Here is a 17,680-nt window from a genome sequence, read left to right as displayed (position 1 = left end):
CTACATGCATGGAGAGGCTCAGGTTCTACTTCAAAAGAATACCATTCATTGATTACAATCCACCTGTTTCCATTAAGAAAAAGTTACTGTTGCCTGTCAAATTGTGTTCAATTCATTATACCTTTGACACACCAGTTAAAACCTCCTCACTCCCTGCTAAGATTGGATGTTTAGCAACTAATAAATAAACTAGTTCTCAAGTCACCTCCTTAAAAATGGTTTCATTTCATTGCATTTCCAACCTCCCACTTCCATGTAAAGATTGGGATCATTTTCTTGCATCACGAGGAAGCGGACTAGCTTGTGTGCTCACGAGGATGTCTGGCCCAAATAATATGGTACACGTAGTCTATACACCAATAATGGAGCTACTACGTACGCATGCATGTTTGGCAACATTGACTTGCTTCTAATTAATTGGTTTAATTCGAAAAATTATCGTGTGGTAATGGTATTACAAATTCATTTTAACTATACTACATGTTTTAATAAAATTAAAAAAACTATACTACATGTAAAATTATTGAAAATAGAGTTTAGAATTTAGGATTTAGATATTAATAATGTCAACACTTGTCATAATTTGAGGTAATTCATAACACAATATCAATATATGACCGTGGTGTTGGAGTCGCATAAAATAATTTCTCATTAATTCATGTCCACTGCCTAAAATACCAAATTGGTTGCCGCCCATAAATGGTTGGGTCTACGGTGTGTACCCAATTCAACTCTGATTACAACTTTACAAGAATTTGATAACGGCGGCTCATTGCTCAACCATATATGGCAACCCCAAAGTTAGTAGTGGATGAGTCACATTTTCAATTTAACTTCAACCAAAGTAGGTGGCATTCAGGTATTGGTTACCCTTTTTTTTTTCTCTTCTATGCAGATTACTGAGCTCTGCACTTTTATGGATGTCTGAAATGTGTGACTTTCTTTAGAGGAAAGCTCTGCTCCTGGTCCTTTTGCTCAACCATATGGCCTTTGATAAGGACTTTCCAAGCATTGTGAAAATTCTCTTTTAATGGTGAAAGTTGAGAAAATTTTTTTTTGACTTGACCCAGCAATTTACCGAATTATATATGTAAAGAGTAAATAAAAAACTACATTTGATTGTTTATGTGGTATTTGTTAATTAAAGTGAAGCATTCAATTCAAGACCCCTTCACAAGTGTGGATGAAGTGTGTGTTCTAATTTTATGTTAAATTTGGAGCATACAATGCAAAATTAGTGAACAAGGAATGAAGAGATGCTTGATTTTATTTACTGTGATATAAGGTTTACCTGGATTTTTATAGGTCAAAATTAAGTGCAAATAAGTCAGTTAAAGACCATTTCTGTTTAGAACCTCCAATTGCTGGATTGAGTATTGAGTATTTGAGTTCACTCTATATGTCAGTTACCATTGGTCCTCTCATGGGGAGAGTGGCTCTCAACTCTGAATGCCATATTGCTTCAGAATAGAAAAACGATGCCGTCTTGAGAGATTACTATATACAAAGTTGTATTGCATGTGTGCACTAAAACATGTGATAGGCTGCATGTAAATCCAAAGCACTGACTCAACTGCAAGTCTGCAAGCCTACACTATGAGAATTCATGTCTAGGGTTGAGCAATCCTTATTTTTTTATGGGAAATTTTCACTCCATGTTTCAGAAATCTTGTGCATATTAAGCATGTTTGAGTTTACGAGGCTATGCACCCAACAAAAGCTATTAAAAAAATCTAGCTTCAAATTTTAAGAACTTGGACTAAAGAAAAAAAAAAAAAAAAAGAAATACAGGAAATTTAGAACCAATTCTGTCCAAATCATGTATGCTATGCTCTTATACATGTCTCAAATTGATTTGCTAGCAGACCAGAGACCAAAGCTTTGGCCAAATCTCAACAACAAAATCTTAGATACATGCAGGTCACAAGAATCAAGCTACCATATCCAACCACCTCCCAAAATTCAATTTCACTCGAGCTACACAACACGAGCAGAGAAAACCCAAAAGAGAAATTATGGGACCCAGACCAAAGCATCAATTGGTAAGCAAACCCCACAATTCACATGCTCTCTGTGAGTGAATAACCACAGTGGAAACAACTTTATTACCCATCCACACATATTAATCCATCCATATACATATGCTCTGCTTCATCCTACCCCAATGTATAATAATCTATAATTATGTCATCTAAAAGGAATTTGACATCATCATTATTTGTTACTATTTGCATGTTTGAGTTTGATTTGGGCCAACTCTAATCACATGTCTTTTCTCCATTGAGCTTTGAAGCTCTTCTCTAATATTCCTTAGAGCATCAAGTACTTGTCTAACACTTTCACTGACTGGCTTCAGGTCAGTATTGGTGTGAGAGGTTACAGGCATACTTGCTGGAACTAATGCAAGTGTGTTATCAACATAATGATCCAAGCGACCATTCTCATTCTCAATCTCTGCCATTGAAGGTTTTAAGGTTGAATAACTGAAACAATTCCCAAATTTTATCTTTATTAGCTTTATTAAACAAATCCCACATGGAATATCAAGATTGTTTCTAAGTACAAGCCTTTAACTTGATAGAACTGTTCAGGTTAATTGGAATTACATACCTGTTTGAATCTTCAGATTTATGGCTTGGATTGAGGCTAAACCCTTCAGGGGAAGGGCATTCAAGGCTAGAACTAGAAGTGGAAGCAGTAATAGTACTTTGAGCAGTACTTGTGTTTTCTTCAGTGAAAAGACTTTCATGGCTTTGCTCAGATGTGGTGGAAACCGTGAAATCTGCTACATTTTGACTTAATTCTTCTGAGATTTCTGAATCTGTGACTTTGGGCTTGGGCTCATGGGCTTCTGGGTCATTGGAGCCTGATGAAGTACTACTGGCCATGGATGGCCTGCAGGATATTTCACTATTTTCTGATGAACTTGACTGCACTGATTCCACTGATATGGAACAAATTTTCAAAGATTCAAGCTTACTCTTCAAGAATTTAAGCTTCTTTTCTGCTCTGTCTTTCAGCTTGATCTCTTCTTTGAGCCTATTCTTTAGTTCTATCAACTGTCCTACCCCCAACATTTAAAGCATTACAATGTGAATGTCCACATACACACACATACTCTAGATTTAACTTACCAATTAATTAGTAGTATAATTCAAAAGAACAGTACTCAGAGCCTTCAAGTGTAGTTGAAAGTTACCTTATTGCCCATGAGTTCTGCATCCTCTTTTGCAACCCTTGAAGCTTGTCTCTCTGCCAGTAGTCTTCCTCTTAGGCACTCTACAGTCCTCAAACCATCATCTCCAATCATCTTCCTATCACTGACACAAAAACCCATATCACATTGTCAATAATGATCTCTGTGTGAGTGTGTGTGTGTGTGTGTGTGTGTGAGAGAGAGAGAGAGAGAACCCACCTCCATTTTCCATCTTCCTTGGTAGTAGCTATCATTGTCTTTCTCCAACTTGTCTTTCACAGCAGCAATTTCTTGATCCTAATCTTCAGTATACAACTGTACTCAAGAGCCACCTCTTCCCCAGCTACCACCCTTTTCAGATCAGAACTATAAACTATACATATACTGCACAGAATTTCTGAGAAACAAAGAAAATGGGAAGTTTTTCTTTTTTTAGGTGGAGAATCTACACCTGTGCAAAAACAAAGTTGCTACTGTCAATGTTTAGAAAACCAAGGACAGAGCTTGGACTCTCTCTGCTCATACCAGGTGGGCTTAAAGCCTTAAATGATATATCCATTGACAAGAGAGACACTGCCTCATTACTTAAAAGTATGTTGGTAACTGTGATCGAGCTCCTTTTGTTACTGCCAAAGTTTTACCATGTTGATTTATCCCATCAGCCAAAGTTATTTTGTACACATAATCATTCATTTTGTTTGCTTGGTATTAAGCACTTGACCACTTTTGATAAAGTTAAACCTAAACTATACCTCATTCTTGGTCCTTACTCCTTTACAATAGGTCACTTTCCCTTTTTGCCCTGAGGCTCTCTTTGATAAGACAGGGTTCATCAGTACTACAAACTTGAACTCATATTTCTAGCACTGAAAACTTGTAATTAAGTTAAAGTGTTTTTGGGTTATTTGATTTAAAAAAAATTAAGGTGTTTAGATTGTTAAAATGGTTTTCTAATAAGCAGAGATTTTGAATCATTCAAATGACATTGCACACATTTGTTGATTGCAGGTAGTAGTATTATATATGCATAGATTTAAAATTTGAAATTTGAAAGACATCATCACAGAAGTAAATGTTTTGATGCAGCTACCTCTGGCTGTTACTGTCACGTGATGTTCCTGAATTGTCTTCCTCCTCCCGCACCTTGCTCATATTTTGGTCACATTATCTGTCATAGCTTCCAATTGCATGCTGACTCAACAATGACACAAGTACGAAAAGAATGTGTGTGCATGTGAGAAAAAAATAGGTGCTCATGAATTGGACTTTAGTGCATATTAAACAATACAATTGTAGATGAATCCTTGCTTCCTTGTTTCCTTTTCCTCCTTTTGGGCTTCATGACAGATCCTTGAGTAATTACTCACATACTATGGAAGCACCAAACCAATTAGGTGAATGTTAATGACAATGGTCTACGTGCACGTGGACGAGTAATTCATTCGTTGATGTATGTGAATCTCAGGTACATTAACAACCTGTCTTCGTTGCATAACCTCTATTCTTGATTTGTTTTCAAAATGGGATATCCTTGAAAAAAGTTGATAGTAGCACCATTTTTTTGGGTAGTATGTTGGACATACATTTATTTCCTTTCTCCTTTAGACTTTTGGCCAGATGAATTTGTTCATTTGAAAGTAAAATTTGCAGGCATATGTTACTAAAATAATTGAGAAAGCATTCAATGTGGTGTGGGGTGCAAGCTAGCTAGGCAGAGTACCATACTACCATTTCAGTAAGCGTGGCCAAGTCGCCATTATCATCCCTACTTGTGTATGCTTTGGTGTGAAAATTGAAATCATTGTATTTTAAACATAAATTGATAGAAAATAACAATGGAACATTATTACTGTTTTTAAGGGTTTCAAAATTGGCTTGCTCTGCACTCAAAGAAATGACTAAGCAACTCTTTAATTGATCATGAGCCATCAATACATGCATCTAGCTACTTACCCAACTACAGTTCCCTATGGAATATGTAGATGAATGCAAGAGCTTTAAGCACACTCATTATCATTAACTGGACCAGTTCCATTATTGTGAGTGGGACATGTGTTTGGCACACAAGGGAGTGTACTGGATTATCCCACCAAGATTTTCATCGTATAAACCTAATTGGAAGGGTAATTAAGAGGGGTCAATAATCAATAAATGTTTGGAAAAGAATTTCCATAGCTAAAAAATTCTTTCATGTCCCTTGAGCTTGTTTTTGTTTAAATAGGGGAAAAAAAAATTGCAAAAAAATGTATTATAAATAAGAGCCCTATGCATAATGGGCTTGCTGACTGCCTTGTGAATTCGGGCCTAAATAGTGGGCCAGGTTGTCAGGTCTTGTTGGACCTGCATGGCTGTCTTATGAACTATTTAGATATGGCAGAGACTATTCTAATCACCCTAATATATTTTGAACAATTTTTTTTTTATTTTACCATTTTTTGTCAAAAATTAGAGAATCACCCAAACTTATTCGGTAGCATGTCACCGAAATATATAATAAGGAGTTCAGCAACTTACAGCTGAATAAAATGACAATGTTCGACAAAATACTGCCGAATGCCTTTTTCATTTTCATTCGGTGGTTACTTATCGAAAATTCCGTCAATGTTCGGTAGTTAGATGCTGAATAATTACAGACATTTTGACAGACAAGTGTCGAATGACCCAACGAATAAAATTAGAATTTTTTTATTTAAAGATAAAATTAAAATTTAAAAATAGGGTGATCAACTCAGGAATTTAGAGTGATCCGAATTAGCCCGGGTCTTTAGATACTCGTCGGGCTGGTTTTACCAGACGAAGGTCGGTTGGTTCTTAGCTTTTGGGCTTTGGTCTCTATAGTACCATAAAAAAGGGCCCTATGGATAGATACAACAGGAAATATTATGTACAAGGTGCAAAATGCATATATATTGCTTGATTCTTAGTATACACTTGCTAGTCCCTTCACTGATTTCCAACATGTGCCTCAGTATTATTGAATCAGAAGACAACATCATCCATCCTGCAGTATCTGTAAAATAAGGCAACCACTAACATGCATGTCCTGGTGATCATCAGCAAACAATCCATGAAAAATTAACAATGCCACCACCACTTGCATCAAAATTTGTCCTTTAAGTGAACTTATAAATAATACCCCATTTTCAAAAAAGAAAAAAAAGTTACAAAAGAAAAGAGAAAAAGCAAACTCTAGGAATCTTCACAAGTGAGGGTGATTATGTTCAATGGGAAATGACAGTCTTCTATTTTGTTGTTGCTTATTACTGGGTTTATTGTGCAATCAAACTCTAACCACGTATCTACTTTCTCTTTTGCTCGCATGTGCTTATATTTTCTGAATTTTAAGTATGAGTTAAACTTGTGATCCGACTTAATTATCTGAAGTACTTGTATCTATTGCTAGCTAAATATAGTACATCTTTTTTAGAAAAAAAAAAAGTCTATAAAAAAGGATCCAGATCCATAGAAAATTATCTGAATGAATTGTGTGACAATGGATGACACATACAATTCTATAAATATCTGTTTATCCCTCTCATAACCTCATTTATTTAGCTACATACAACTCCACATATGCCCATAACCTAAACCACACGTGTCAATATCAAGAATTATGTGTGTGATCCTCTACAACCCATTCGTCACATCCATGCAAACCCCCAAGGCCCCAATCGTAAACAAACCAATTCACAGCCAGAAGATCCAAACCCCCTTCTGATCGCACCACGTGTACATCTTGATCGATCATCATATCATCAGGATTAAATGATTAATCAATCACCATAGACTAAACTAAACCTCTCTCTCAGCCATCTTAACCAAAACCTCCCACAGCCGTTGGATCTCCCCAAACACATCATCAGTGGGGAGCCCAAATCTGCAGCAGGGACACGTGTTCCTCTTCCTGAGCCACCCCAAGATACAAATCCAATGGAACAAATGCTTACACGGCAACTCACAGACATCTCTGTTTTGATATCCCATCTCCTCCTTACATATCACACACTCACTCGATCCTCTCACCTTCACCGACGGCAGCGCCACCACCACCGCCGGAGACGCCGCCGCCTCTCTCTCCACCTTCCCGCCATAACTACTACTACTACTACCCATCATCGCACGGACAAACCTCAGACACCTTGCGAGCACCTCGATGTAAGAAACCAGAGCTGACCCATTGTGGGCCCCAATACCGGAGACTGTCAACATGGTGTCGGAGTACAAGTTACTTAGTATTTCGCGCCATTTTGTGGTGGGGGCTTCGAGGGCTTCTGGACTGTGTTGGTTTACTTCGCAGAGCAGGAGAAGGAGGAGGGCGGAGTCGAGGTCTCGCTGAGGTGGCGGTGGGGGGTTGGTGAGGTGGGGTTGGAAGTGGAGGGTGAGGTGGCGGAGGGAGGGGAGGAGGTGGCGGGCGATGAGGAGGGTCTTGTGGGGGAGAGAGAGGGAGTTGAGGCGGCGGAGGGTGAGAGAGAAGATGGTGGGGGAGGAGAGGAGGGTGGAGAGGCGACGGCGGTGGTGGTGGATGTGGGAGAAGGCGGAGTGGGTGAGATCTGAGACTTGGGGTGGGCTGAGGGTGGCCAAAGCAGCCATGATTATTGTTGTTGTTGTTGTTTCTTCCATTATGGGATCGTGTGCGTGCTTGCTTGGACGACTGACTTTCACTTTGCCACTTTTATTTATATATAGTGTGGAAAAGTTTGAGGAATGTTGTGGCTTTTTATGTGAGTTTTGGCTTCACTAAATTGCCCATGTTGGTCTCTTTCAATGACCACCCTATCCCTTCAAATTAATTAATTTATGTTGTGTGACTTGTGTCTAACACCTTTTTTACAAGTTAGTGTAAGAATAATGTTGCACACCAACTATTATTCCAATTTTTCGTATTCAATTACTGTATCATTATTTTATTTGTTCAATAATTAAACTCATTTTTGGCCTCTTTTATTTACAAAAAGTAAAAATTGTTATTTATAATGTATCATTTGTTAGCATGCGCGTTTTAGTATAAGAACTGAAAGTGTTTCTTTGTGGTTAGAGAATGATTCGAATTGGCTTATGAACTGTGTAGCTAAAGACTTTTATGTAATTATTTTGCAAGAATAATGAAATAGTTTGATTCATTTTCACAAAAAAAAAAAAACTATCATGTCATCTTAATAAACAAATTAAAATTAGAATAATTGTTAGTGTCTTTAATATTATTGAAATCATTGTTTATTACATTGTTGATCACATTTTTCATAATTAATTAAGATATGTTTACATAGGTAATCTCATATTCTCATGGGGATCATATTTAGTCATTTACGTGAGATATTATCAGCAATTATATTTCTATCACTAATGTCATCAATAAACATGGAAGAAGTAGTTTAATTTTAAGTTTTAAACCATTTTCTCCGCACATCTATATATCACTATGCATTTATCGATAGGTTTGTTTGCTTGCAAATAAATTATTAACGGGGACCAAAATTTCATGCAGGTACCTACCTTTCATGTTAAGTGCCTCATTAGCAAATGCATGAATGGCTTTGTTTTGCTTGCATAAATTAGGAATCGGGACCAAAATTTCATACAGGCACCTACCTTTTCATGTTAGTGAGTCATTACCGAATGCATGCATGAGGTTTGCATTCAACAATCCTCCATACGCGCGCGTGTGAATAGCCATTAAAAATAAATTATCATATGCATGTGGACTAGCTATTAAATATTGATGCATATAAATGTCTCGTCTATAACAGACTTTGCTAGAATTTCCCATAAATGCTATATCATTATGTAGCCATGATGGACACTTGTAATTAATGGGTCAAAATCTTGTGAAGGACCTCATTACAATCACATTGATTTGAAATCTTGATCACACCTTGTTTTGGACATGTTATGTATGTCCTTTTGTCATTCTCAAGTCATAGCATGTGTTGATCACTTGATCTGTTGATTTTGTGTCGATTTTATTTGTTCTACTTCCGCGGTTCAACCCTTCTACAAAATAACACAAACTTGCTACTAGGGAGTTTTGGTTAGTTTGCACTTAGCCATATGGGTGAGGAGGCTGTGGCCTGTGGGGTAGAATTGACTATTAAAGTGGCTGGGCATGTAGGTTTTTTTGTCCACAAGTTTGTGTCCAGGTCAAGCTCATTTATCACTCCTCTTTCATTGTCTATATAACTAATATAATGGCCCATCCATGGCTCATTCTCCTTGTCCCCTGAACCACCAATAATGCAATTGGAAAGCTGGTGGAACTTAGCAAATAGCACCCATACCTTATATTCTTCTCTTATCAAGGCATTTGTGTCACCCTTCACACTTACATCCACCACCTTCAACTCCGACTAATCCTCTTTGGAACTTGAGAAAATTGTTGAGCCTAAGTGTGGTGGACGTATCATTCTCTCGCGTACTTCCACAATAGCTTTGAGTAATGTTATTTTTACTATCTTGATGGACTAATTTGTATATTCTATTTCTAATAGAGAATCAACCTACATGATCAAATAAGTTTCATCGATCTTTATGAGAAAAATGTATATAAGATTGTCAGTTGAGATGTTATAAATAGTTTAATTCCAAAAACGTTTGGATATTTTGAAACACAACACTAAATTGCACTATTAATTTGGAAAAATTATAGGGTATAATCGATATACCGTCACGTGATATAACCAATCAAACGTATAAGGGTATTATTAGACGATGAGTTTATATTAGTAGGATATAGTATTAATAACATTCACTCATATTATAACACATAGACTGGTTATACCACGTGTCAATTTATCAGTTATACAGAATAATTTCTCATTAATTTGGACTAACAAGATTTGGAATTGAATTGTGTATAATGTTATCCAATATTTGGTATAATTGAATAATGTCACAGTCCCTAACTACATGGTTCCCAAACAGTGGTATATAGGGCATGGTGGTAAATTCCATAGTGCATGGGTATCCTGATCCCCACAATCAGGGTCACCACAGTGAAGTCTAATAAGTATAGAATGCCTTTTAAAGGGGAGCACAGTGATAATCTTGTAGCAACCAAACCATGAACATGAATCACAGGATTGGGGACCGACTAAAGGCTGGAAAAATATTGTACATAACATTGGATTCTTTAACAGCGAGAAAGGATTTGCAGCTGGCTTTAATAAAGTAAAGCAGGTGCATTCCCAAAGCTATTTACAACTATTTGGACCTCAAAAAGCTTATATGTGGAATATTTCTCCAACAGAAAGTGTCTTTCTTTGTTTCTTTGTGATCATATCACATTAATGATAAAATAGTAATGAAAATTTTATTCAAAGATGTGAAAAACAATAAATTGGGTGTAATTTGAAACACCCAATTAATAAATTAAATTGCAAGGCATAATAGTTCAGTTAACACTTCAGATGAATGAAGCTTGTCACTTCAATTTAGGGGCATTTTCAATAAACAGGCTATTTCTTGGAGTCTCAGCAAAACAATGGAAGCCACAATGGTAAAACTAAATGCCCTTATCCAATTCCATTTTTGTATAAATCCTCCAGAAATGATCTTGGCTCAACCATTAACACTCTCCTCATCTATTTCATCCTGCAAAACATACCCTTTTTCTTTCATCAACCCCAGCAATCCTTCCAGTATTTCGTAAATCTCTTCAGCTCTTCCATTTGATGCATCCCTTGCTATAAAACTTTGCAATCCATCAGTTGTTTCAATCTAGCTAGTGCCAGGTATCTTCTTCAACCCAACATATTTCATTCTTTCCCTGACCTTATCAGCTTCTTCCCATCTCCCAGCTAGTGAATATAAATTTGCCATAATGATATAGTTCCCTGTATTATCAGGCTCAATCTGAAATAAACGATCACAGACAAACTCCCAATTCAACATCCCGAGAAACTGAAGCCCCATTAAGTAATGCACCCCAAACTTTAGCACTTGGCTCCATTGGCATTTTATGAATAAATTCTGCAGCCTCAGTGAGTCTCCCAGCTCGGCTAAGAACGCCTACCATGCACACATAATGCTCAACCGAGGGCTGAATGCCATATTTCAGAAACAAGGAATCAAAGATTTTCCAAGCTTCATCTACCACTCCTGAATGAGCACAAGCAGTTAACACTGCTGTAAATGTTACTTGGTCTGGCTGAATCCCACTATTCAGCATCTCATAAAAAAGGCCAAGAGACATATCAGCATCTCCATGAACTGCATAAGCTGAGATTATTGCTGTCCAAATGATCAAGCTCTTACCTTTAGAATGATCAAAAACCCGTTGTGCCCCATGAAGAAACCCTGACTTTGCATAAGTATCAATAGTAGCAGTTGCAACATATATATTCCAATCAAAATTGTTTCGAACAGTGTAAGCATGAATTTCTTTCCCTACTTTCATATTTGAGAAATATGATATTGCAGGAAGAACACTTGACAATGTCACTGTATTTGTCTTGAAACCACATGCGTGCATTTCATGAACTAATTCTAAGGCATCTTCATGCCGGTTGTTCTGAACCAGACCCAAAATCACAGAATTCCAAGCACTTAATCTTGGGCTCTTATGTTCTCGAAAAATATCCTCCGCTTTGTTAACAAATCTGCAAAACATATACCCCGAAATTAATGAGCCAAAGTAATCTCATCCTTTTCACTCATTTAACGAAATAACTCTTCAGCATAATCGAAGCTACCACATCTTGCATATAACCCTATGATAGCATTACAAAGCAAAACATCCAACTCAATCTGACTCTCATTCACAAACTGATGAACCTCCATACCAAGTATAAGATCATTGGATTGTGTACATGCCTGCAAGACACTAACTACTGTCAACTTATCGGGCCTCAACCTCTCAAAGCCTAACATCTCCCTATACAATTCTTTACACTCTTCATAATACCCCGCCTGAGACCTGGCAATCATCGCATTCCACGACACAATATCTCTGTTCGGCATCCTATCAAACAAAGCTCTTGCCAACCCAACCTCATCACATCTCGAGTAGTAAGTAATCAAAGAGTTCGCAACAAAGACATCTGAATCAAACCCGTGGCACAGAACAAAACAATGAGCCTCCTTAGCCAATCTCGAACCAGAAAGCAAAGCCCCAAGCGCCTTCAACACACACGTAGCAGTAAAATTATCGAGTTTCACCTGAGCCGAACACGAAGACACCATACCATAGCTGAAAACAGCTTCAGGGTGTCGGCGTGCATGTTGTTAAGGGAATACCCAATGAGCAGAGCGTTCCAGGAGAAAGCGATTTTCTCGGGAATTTGGTCGAACACCTTGCGGGCTTGGTTGGGGTGGTTGGTTTTGGAATAGAAAGTGATGAGCTTTAAGGCCAGCAAATTTCCGGGGTTGACTGAGAAGAGGACGAGGCGCGCGTGGAGCTGCTTGCCCTGGCGGACCAGGCGGCGGTCCGTGCAGTGCTGGATGAGGTGCCCATAAGCGCCACAGTCGAGCTCGTCGATTCTAAAGAGTTTTGTAGGGCGCCTTGAATGTTTAATGGCTTTGCAGACCACATTCATTTGTTTTTTTTGTTCGGCCACTTGCTTTTTCTTCTTATATGTTGATTTCATGAAAATTTTACTAGAAACTATTATTTGTCTAGCTCTGTTAACAAAATTCTCAAATAAACATTTTTTGGGTAAATTTTTATTTTCTTGGATGAGGAAATGATGAGAAATGCATAAAATATGAGAAGCGAACAAGGGTTTAAATTTCAAAGTTTTCGGAGAAATTTCGCCGAAAATTTCGTTTTTTAGGGGTTCCAAAATTTTAACACGAATTCGACTAAATTTCGGAAAATTTCGGCGAAATATTCGAAATTTCGAATGCCCCAACAGCAAGTTTTTTTGAATTTGAGCGAAATTTCGCTCAAAACCCAGCCTAACACTGTAACAGTAACCCGAGCTCAAAATCTCAAATACCCAGTCTAACCCTCGCTCAAATACCCAGCCTAACCCTAAGTCCCTCACTGCCTCACATTCTCACAAATCACAAATTCACAATCTCACCTGCACAGTCGTCGGCGCACACCTTCGATCTCAAACCCGATCTGCCGCATCCTCCGTCTTCTCGGCTCTCTCTCTTCTTTCTCTCTCGCCTCTCTCCTCCGTCGTCTCGGCTTGCAGCGCCGTTCTCGGAGGTCTCTGTCTTCTCGGCTTGCAGCGCCGTTCTCGACGTCGGCCCCCTCGAAGCCTCCGGCCACCACGAAGCCCCCGGCGTTTCTCGAAGCTTAGCCCCCTTGAAATTTCTGAAATCAGTTTGTGGGCTTGTGGCTAAGTCTCAAGTCTTTGACAGCTTTGTGCGAAGTCTCAAGTGTGTGAGTACTTGTCTATTTGAGTAATAGACATTAGACAGTCAAAATGTCTAAATTGATCTATATGATTATATCTGAGTATATCTAAATTGATCTGAGTATATCTAAGTATATCATTTACTGATTTACCCACTTTTAAATATTATCTAACATCAATTGATCAATATCATATTTTGGGTTTATATGTAAATTATATTGATCTTGGGTTGATTTATATAGATTTGGAATTAATTGTATAATTTTGGGTTGATTTTGATTTGTATAATTATATGATTTTGGGTTAATTTTGAATCTTTAATCGTATAATTTTGGAATTGATTGTATAATTTTAGGTTGATTTTGATTTGTATGATTTGTGTAATTTGTATGATATATAAATATTGATATGGAAGTTGAAAGTGGTGATATGATATGATATGATATGGAATTGGAATTGGTATGATTTGTTAATAATTAATATGGAATTTGTATGATTTGTTAATAGCATCTAATATGTATCATGTATGGGATTTGCCGAATTGGTAATTTAAAATTAGTGAAATTAATATGGAGTTGGTAATAAATTAATAATTAATATGAAATTAGTAATATGGAAATGAAATTGGTAATATGATATGAAATTACAAATTAGTAATATGGAAATATGGAATTGCCAATTGATAATATGAATATGATAAGAAATTACTAATTAGTAATAAGTTAATAATTAATATGATATTAATTTCTTGGTGATATACTGATATGATATTAACATGGAATTTAATTGTTATTGTTATTGTGTTACTGTGTATGTCTTTTTGTTATTAGGAATTTAGGATTCAATGGCCAGTGGAGGGAGATCACGTGATCCAGCTTGGGATTATGCCGATCCATTACCAGGTAGCAGACAAGGTTCAATATGCAAATATTGTGGCCTTGTAATGAAGGGTGTTGGAGTGACACGATTAAAATACCACCTTAGTGGTTTAGATCCTTGACACAATGTGCAACGATGTAATAGTGTCCCACCAGAAGTGAGACAATTCATCATTGCAAGGATGCAACACAAACAACCCCAAAAAAGCAAAAAAATACAAAGGATGGAAGAGCTCAGAGAAGAGCTTCGAGAACAAGGTCAGATTGAGCTGAGTGATGATGATGAAGATGATGATGATGAAGATCATAATGATGATATGGGGCCTCAAGAGCGAAGAGAATTTCGATCTGCACTTCGAGCCTCTAGAGCAGCAGAATGGGAGAAGGAACACTCACATAAAGTCCCAAATAGGGGACAAGGTTCTGGGTCTAGTAGTGGTGCACAGATGCAAAGAGCATCAAGCATGAGGGAATCACGAGATTCACGACCAACACCTCCAGTGGCACCAAGCTTGTACAAGGCAGCTCAAGCACGCCAAAAGAGTGTTAAAAATCTCTTTTCTGGAGGGTCAATCAAAGATGGGATGCAACGCTTGATCAGCAAGTTCTTCATATATGAAAATGTTCCTCCTTCAAAAGCAGCATCTCATCATTTCAAAAATTTGGTGATAAGATGTCAACAGGCAGGAGTAGGAGTGGAACCTCCAACACCCTATCAGATACGCACCGGATTTTTGAACCAGAAGTTTCAAGAAATGCAAGAACATGTTAACAAATTGAAGACTGATTTGGCAACTTATGGTTGCACAATCATGTGCGATGGTTGGACAGGTCCAATCAAACTGTCTATCATTAACTTGATGGCCTACTCAAGAGGGAAGTCGATATTCCTTAAGTCCGTTGATTCTTCAGATTGCATAAAGGATCATAAATATATTTATGGGCTACTGAAGGATGTAATCACGGAGGTTGGAGAGGAGAATGTTGTTCAAGTTGTGACCGACAATGGTTCCGCATTTGTCAAAGCAGGTAAGAAGTTAATGAACAAATACAATGTGTACTGGACGTCGTGTGCAGCACATTGCATTGATCTAATGTTTGAAGAGATGGGGAAGAAAGAGCAGGTTGCTAATGTGATTAAAAAAGCCAGAATGATCACGAATTATATTTACAACCATAACTGGTTGTTGGCAAAGATGCGAGAGATCACGAAGGGAGATATTGTTCGTCCTAGTGCCACCCGATTTGCTACAAACTATATTGCATTGGATAGTTTGTATGGTAAGATGATGGGGCTGAAGCAATTGTTCACCAGTGATGATTGGGGTCGTAGCAATTTCCGGCGTTCAGATGCAGGCATCACCGTTGAAAATATAATTCTTGATCACTCTTTTTGGCAACAGGTGCATAAGGTGTGCGGTCTGTTTGAACCTCTCTACGTAGTTTTACGTATTGTCGACACATAAGTGTATCCTACAATGAGATCAATTTATGAGTTAATGCGTGTCGTGAAGGAAGAACTAGAAAAAAAACAGGGTGCACGGTGGGTAATAAAAATCATCAATGATCGATGGTTTAAAACGTTACAACACGATTTGCACGCAGCAGGTAACCCAATAATTTATTTGTTATTTTGGTTCCGCATTTTTTTTAATTGATTTAGCTTTCAATTAATGAACTAAATTACTAATTATATATTTATATATTTACTTGATGCATGATTGCAGCCTATTATTTGAATCATCGCTATCAATATAGACCTGGCGTTGGAGATGATGGTGAACTTATTCAGGCTGTGCACAACGTATTCTCCAAATTGGATCCCTATTCACCAGAAGTTGGCCAATTTGGAAATGAGGTAAAAATAATTTGCCATAAGGCCCATAAGAATCCTTACGAAAAATATTAATACTTTATAGAATTTGATTTTCTTAAATTATATATTTGATTGATATTGTATAATTTGTATTGTATTTGTATCTAGTTAACATATTTTAAAGATGCCCGGAAAATGTTCGGAGAGCGAGCTGCAAAGGCCGCTAGATCACGAATGTCTCCTAGTGAGTATACATCTTACTTGTATTAGTTAGATTAACTTAATTATTTATTTTTATAGTTACACTTACACAAACAAATTTTTCATTTCAGGTGAATGGTGGATCATGTATGGGAGTGATGCGCCTACTGTGAGGAAGTTAGCCATCAAAGTTTTATCACAAACGGCGTCATCATCAGCTTGTGAAAGAAACTGGAGCACTTTCGCACTCATACACACCAAACAACGAAACAGGCTCTCATATAGTAGGTTAGAAAAAATGGTATATTGCTACTATAATATGAGGCTTGCACTTCGAGATAAGAAAGCAGAGGAGGATCGCGTTGATGAATATGATCCGCTGGATATATATGATGCTGCTATAGGGGATGATGATGTGAAGGAAAACCAGCTTTATCAGTGGATTAGGCCCCTCCATTTAGATGATGATGCAGGCAATCCAGACCCTGATATTGCAGCTCAAGCACGTCAGGAAGGTATCAATGTGGACAGAGTTCTAAATGAGGAGGTGAGCCCTACTACAAGTTTGAATGAACTTATGCAACCAAGGTCGACACATCGTACTGAGCCAGTTCCCACTAATCCTTCCCGATCAGGCAACTCTAGCACAAGATCGGGCACTCCTACCAACAGTGAAGGTAGAGGTAGTGGTGGTGGTAGAGGTAGTGGTGGTGGTGGTGGTGGAAATGAAGATGTCACTGGACATTCTCAAGAGTATATAAGCCCATTTTCTGTCGAAGCACACTATACACATGCAACACAAGATGAGGATCATGGGAGTAGGCGTGCCGGACTAGGAATTGGTGCCATAGGAAAAGACTATAGTCGCAGACAAAGAGGTCATGAGAGTTTGGCACAAGAAGAAGATGATTCATTATCCACCACTTTTGGCTCTATGGGGGTAGGAAGTGACAATTACAATTATGGGCAAAACCCTCCAATATTCTACCCACCACATCTGCCTTACTTGGTTGAGTCTGATAGTAACTCATTGGCACAACAAGAGACAAACTCTTCAAATGAGTATGCTTATGGGCAAATTCAACCACAACAGGTTCCTGATCCATATGGTTGGCATGTTGGCAATTACATGCAAAATTATGCTGGAGAAGTATCTTGGGATGATTATTCTTCACATTACACCTACTCTGGACATGATGATACTGAAGACAGCGGAAATTTTGAACCTCCTAGAAACTCTATGTGGTATTGATTACTTTTGTAATTCATGTGGCAATATTATAGTAAA

At 37.8% G+C, this 17,680-nt stretch overlaps 5 protein-coding genes across 6 annotated transcripts; 2 read left to right on the top strand and 3 right to left on the bottom strand.

Moving 5' to 3' along the window:
* Nucleotides 1-1,816: 1,816 nt before the first annotated feature.
* Nucleotides 1,817-3,718, bottom strand: LOC147281735 (uncharacterized). Of its 2 annotated transcripts, none has more exons than XM_086249309.1 (4): nt 3,416-3,718; nt 3,200-3,320; nt 2,611-3,059; nt 1,817-2,483 (listed from the first exon to the last, which is right to left on the bottom strand). In XM_086249309.1, the coding sequence occupies exons 1-4, from the start codon at nt 3,448-3,450 to the stop codon at nt 2,225-2,227; spliced, it is 864 nt and encodes a 287-aa protein (XP_086105435.1). In that variant the 5' UTR covers nt 3,451-3,718; the 3' UTR covers nt 1,817-2,224. The 2 variants fall into 2 exon arrangements, with proteins under 2 accessions (XP_086105435.1, XP_086105436.1); XM_086249310.1 differs by having other exon boundaries at nt 3,200-3,314.
* A 2,917-nt stretch (nt 3,719-6,635) lies between these two features.
* SGR9 (RING/U-box superfamily protein) lies at nt 6,636-7,948 on the bottom strand. The gene has a single exon (XM_086249311.1). The coding sequence runs from the start codon at nt 7,814-7,816 to the stop codon at nt 6,989-6,991; it is 828 nt and encodes a 275-aa protein (XP_086105437.1). The 5' UTR covers nt 7,817-7,948; the 3' UTR covers nt 6,636-6,988.
* Nucleotides 7,949-10,520: 2,572 nt separating this feature from the next.
* Nucleotides 10,521-12,818, bottom strand: LOC147281733 (Pentatricopeptide repeat (PPR) superfamily protein). The gene is given in 5 exon segments (XM_086248791.1): nt 10,521-11,069; nt 11,071-11,824; nt 11,827-12,376; nt 12,379-12,660; nt 12,663-12,818. Coding segments are annotated over 5 exon segments (1,965 nt in total). The 5' UTR covers nt 12,723-12,818; the 3' UTR covers nt 10,521-10,750.
* A 1,781-nt stretch (nt 12,819-14,599) lies between these two features.
* On the top strand, nt 14,600-15,841 carry LOC147281732 (uncharacterized). The gene is made up of 2 exons (XM_086248133.1): nt 14,600-14,998; nt 15,059-15,841. Exons 1-2 carry the CDS (start codon nt 14,600-14,602, stop codon nt 15,839-15,841), a joined length of 1,182 nt encoding a protein of 393 aa, XP_086104259.1.
* LOC147281731 (uncharacterized) lies at nt 15,839-17,680 on the top strand. The gene is made up of 4 exons (XM_086247418.1): nt 15,839-15,983; nt 16,103-16,233; nt 16,360-16,435; nt 16,524-17,680. Exons 1-4 carry the CDS (start codon nt 15,854-15,856, stop codon nt 17,642-17,644), a joined length of 1,458 nt encoding a protein of 485 aa, XP_086103544.1. The 5' UTR covers nt 15,839-15,853; the 3' UTR covers nt 17,645-17,680.

This window comes from Dryas octopetala, chromosome 6 (assembly GCF_963921425.1).
Source record: "Dryas octopetala chromosome 6, drDryOcto1.1, whole genome shotgun sequence".
NCBI classification, from domain to species: Eukaryota; Viridiplantae; Streptophyta; class Magnoliopsida; order Rosales; family Rosaceae; genus Dryas; species Dryas octopetala.
The sequence above is the reverse complement of the archived record's forward strand: the minus strand, read 5'-3'. Positions and strand labels throughout refer to the sequence as shown.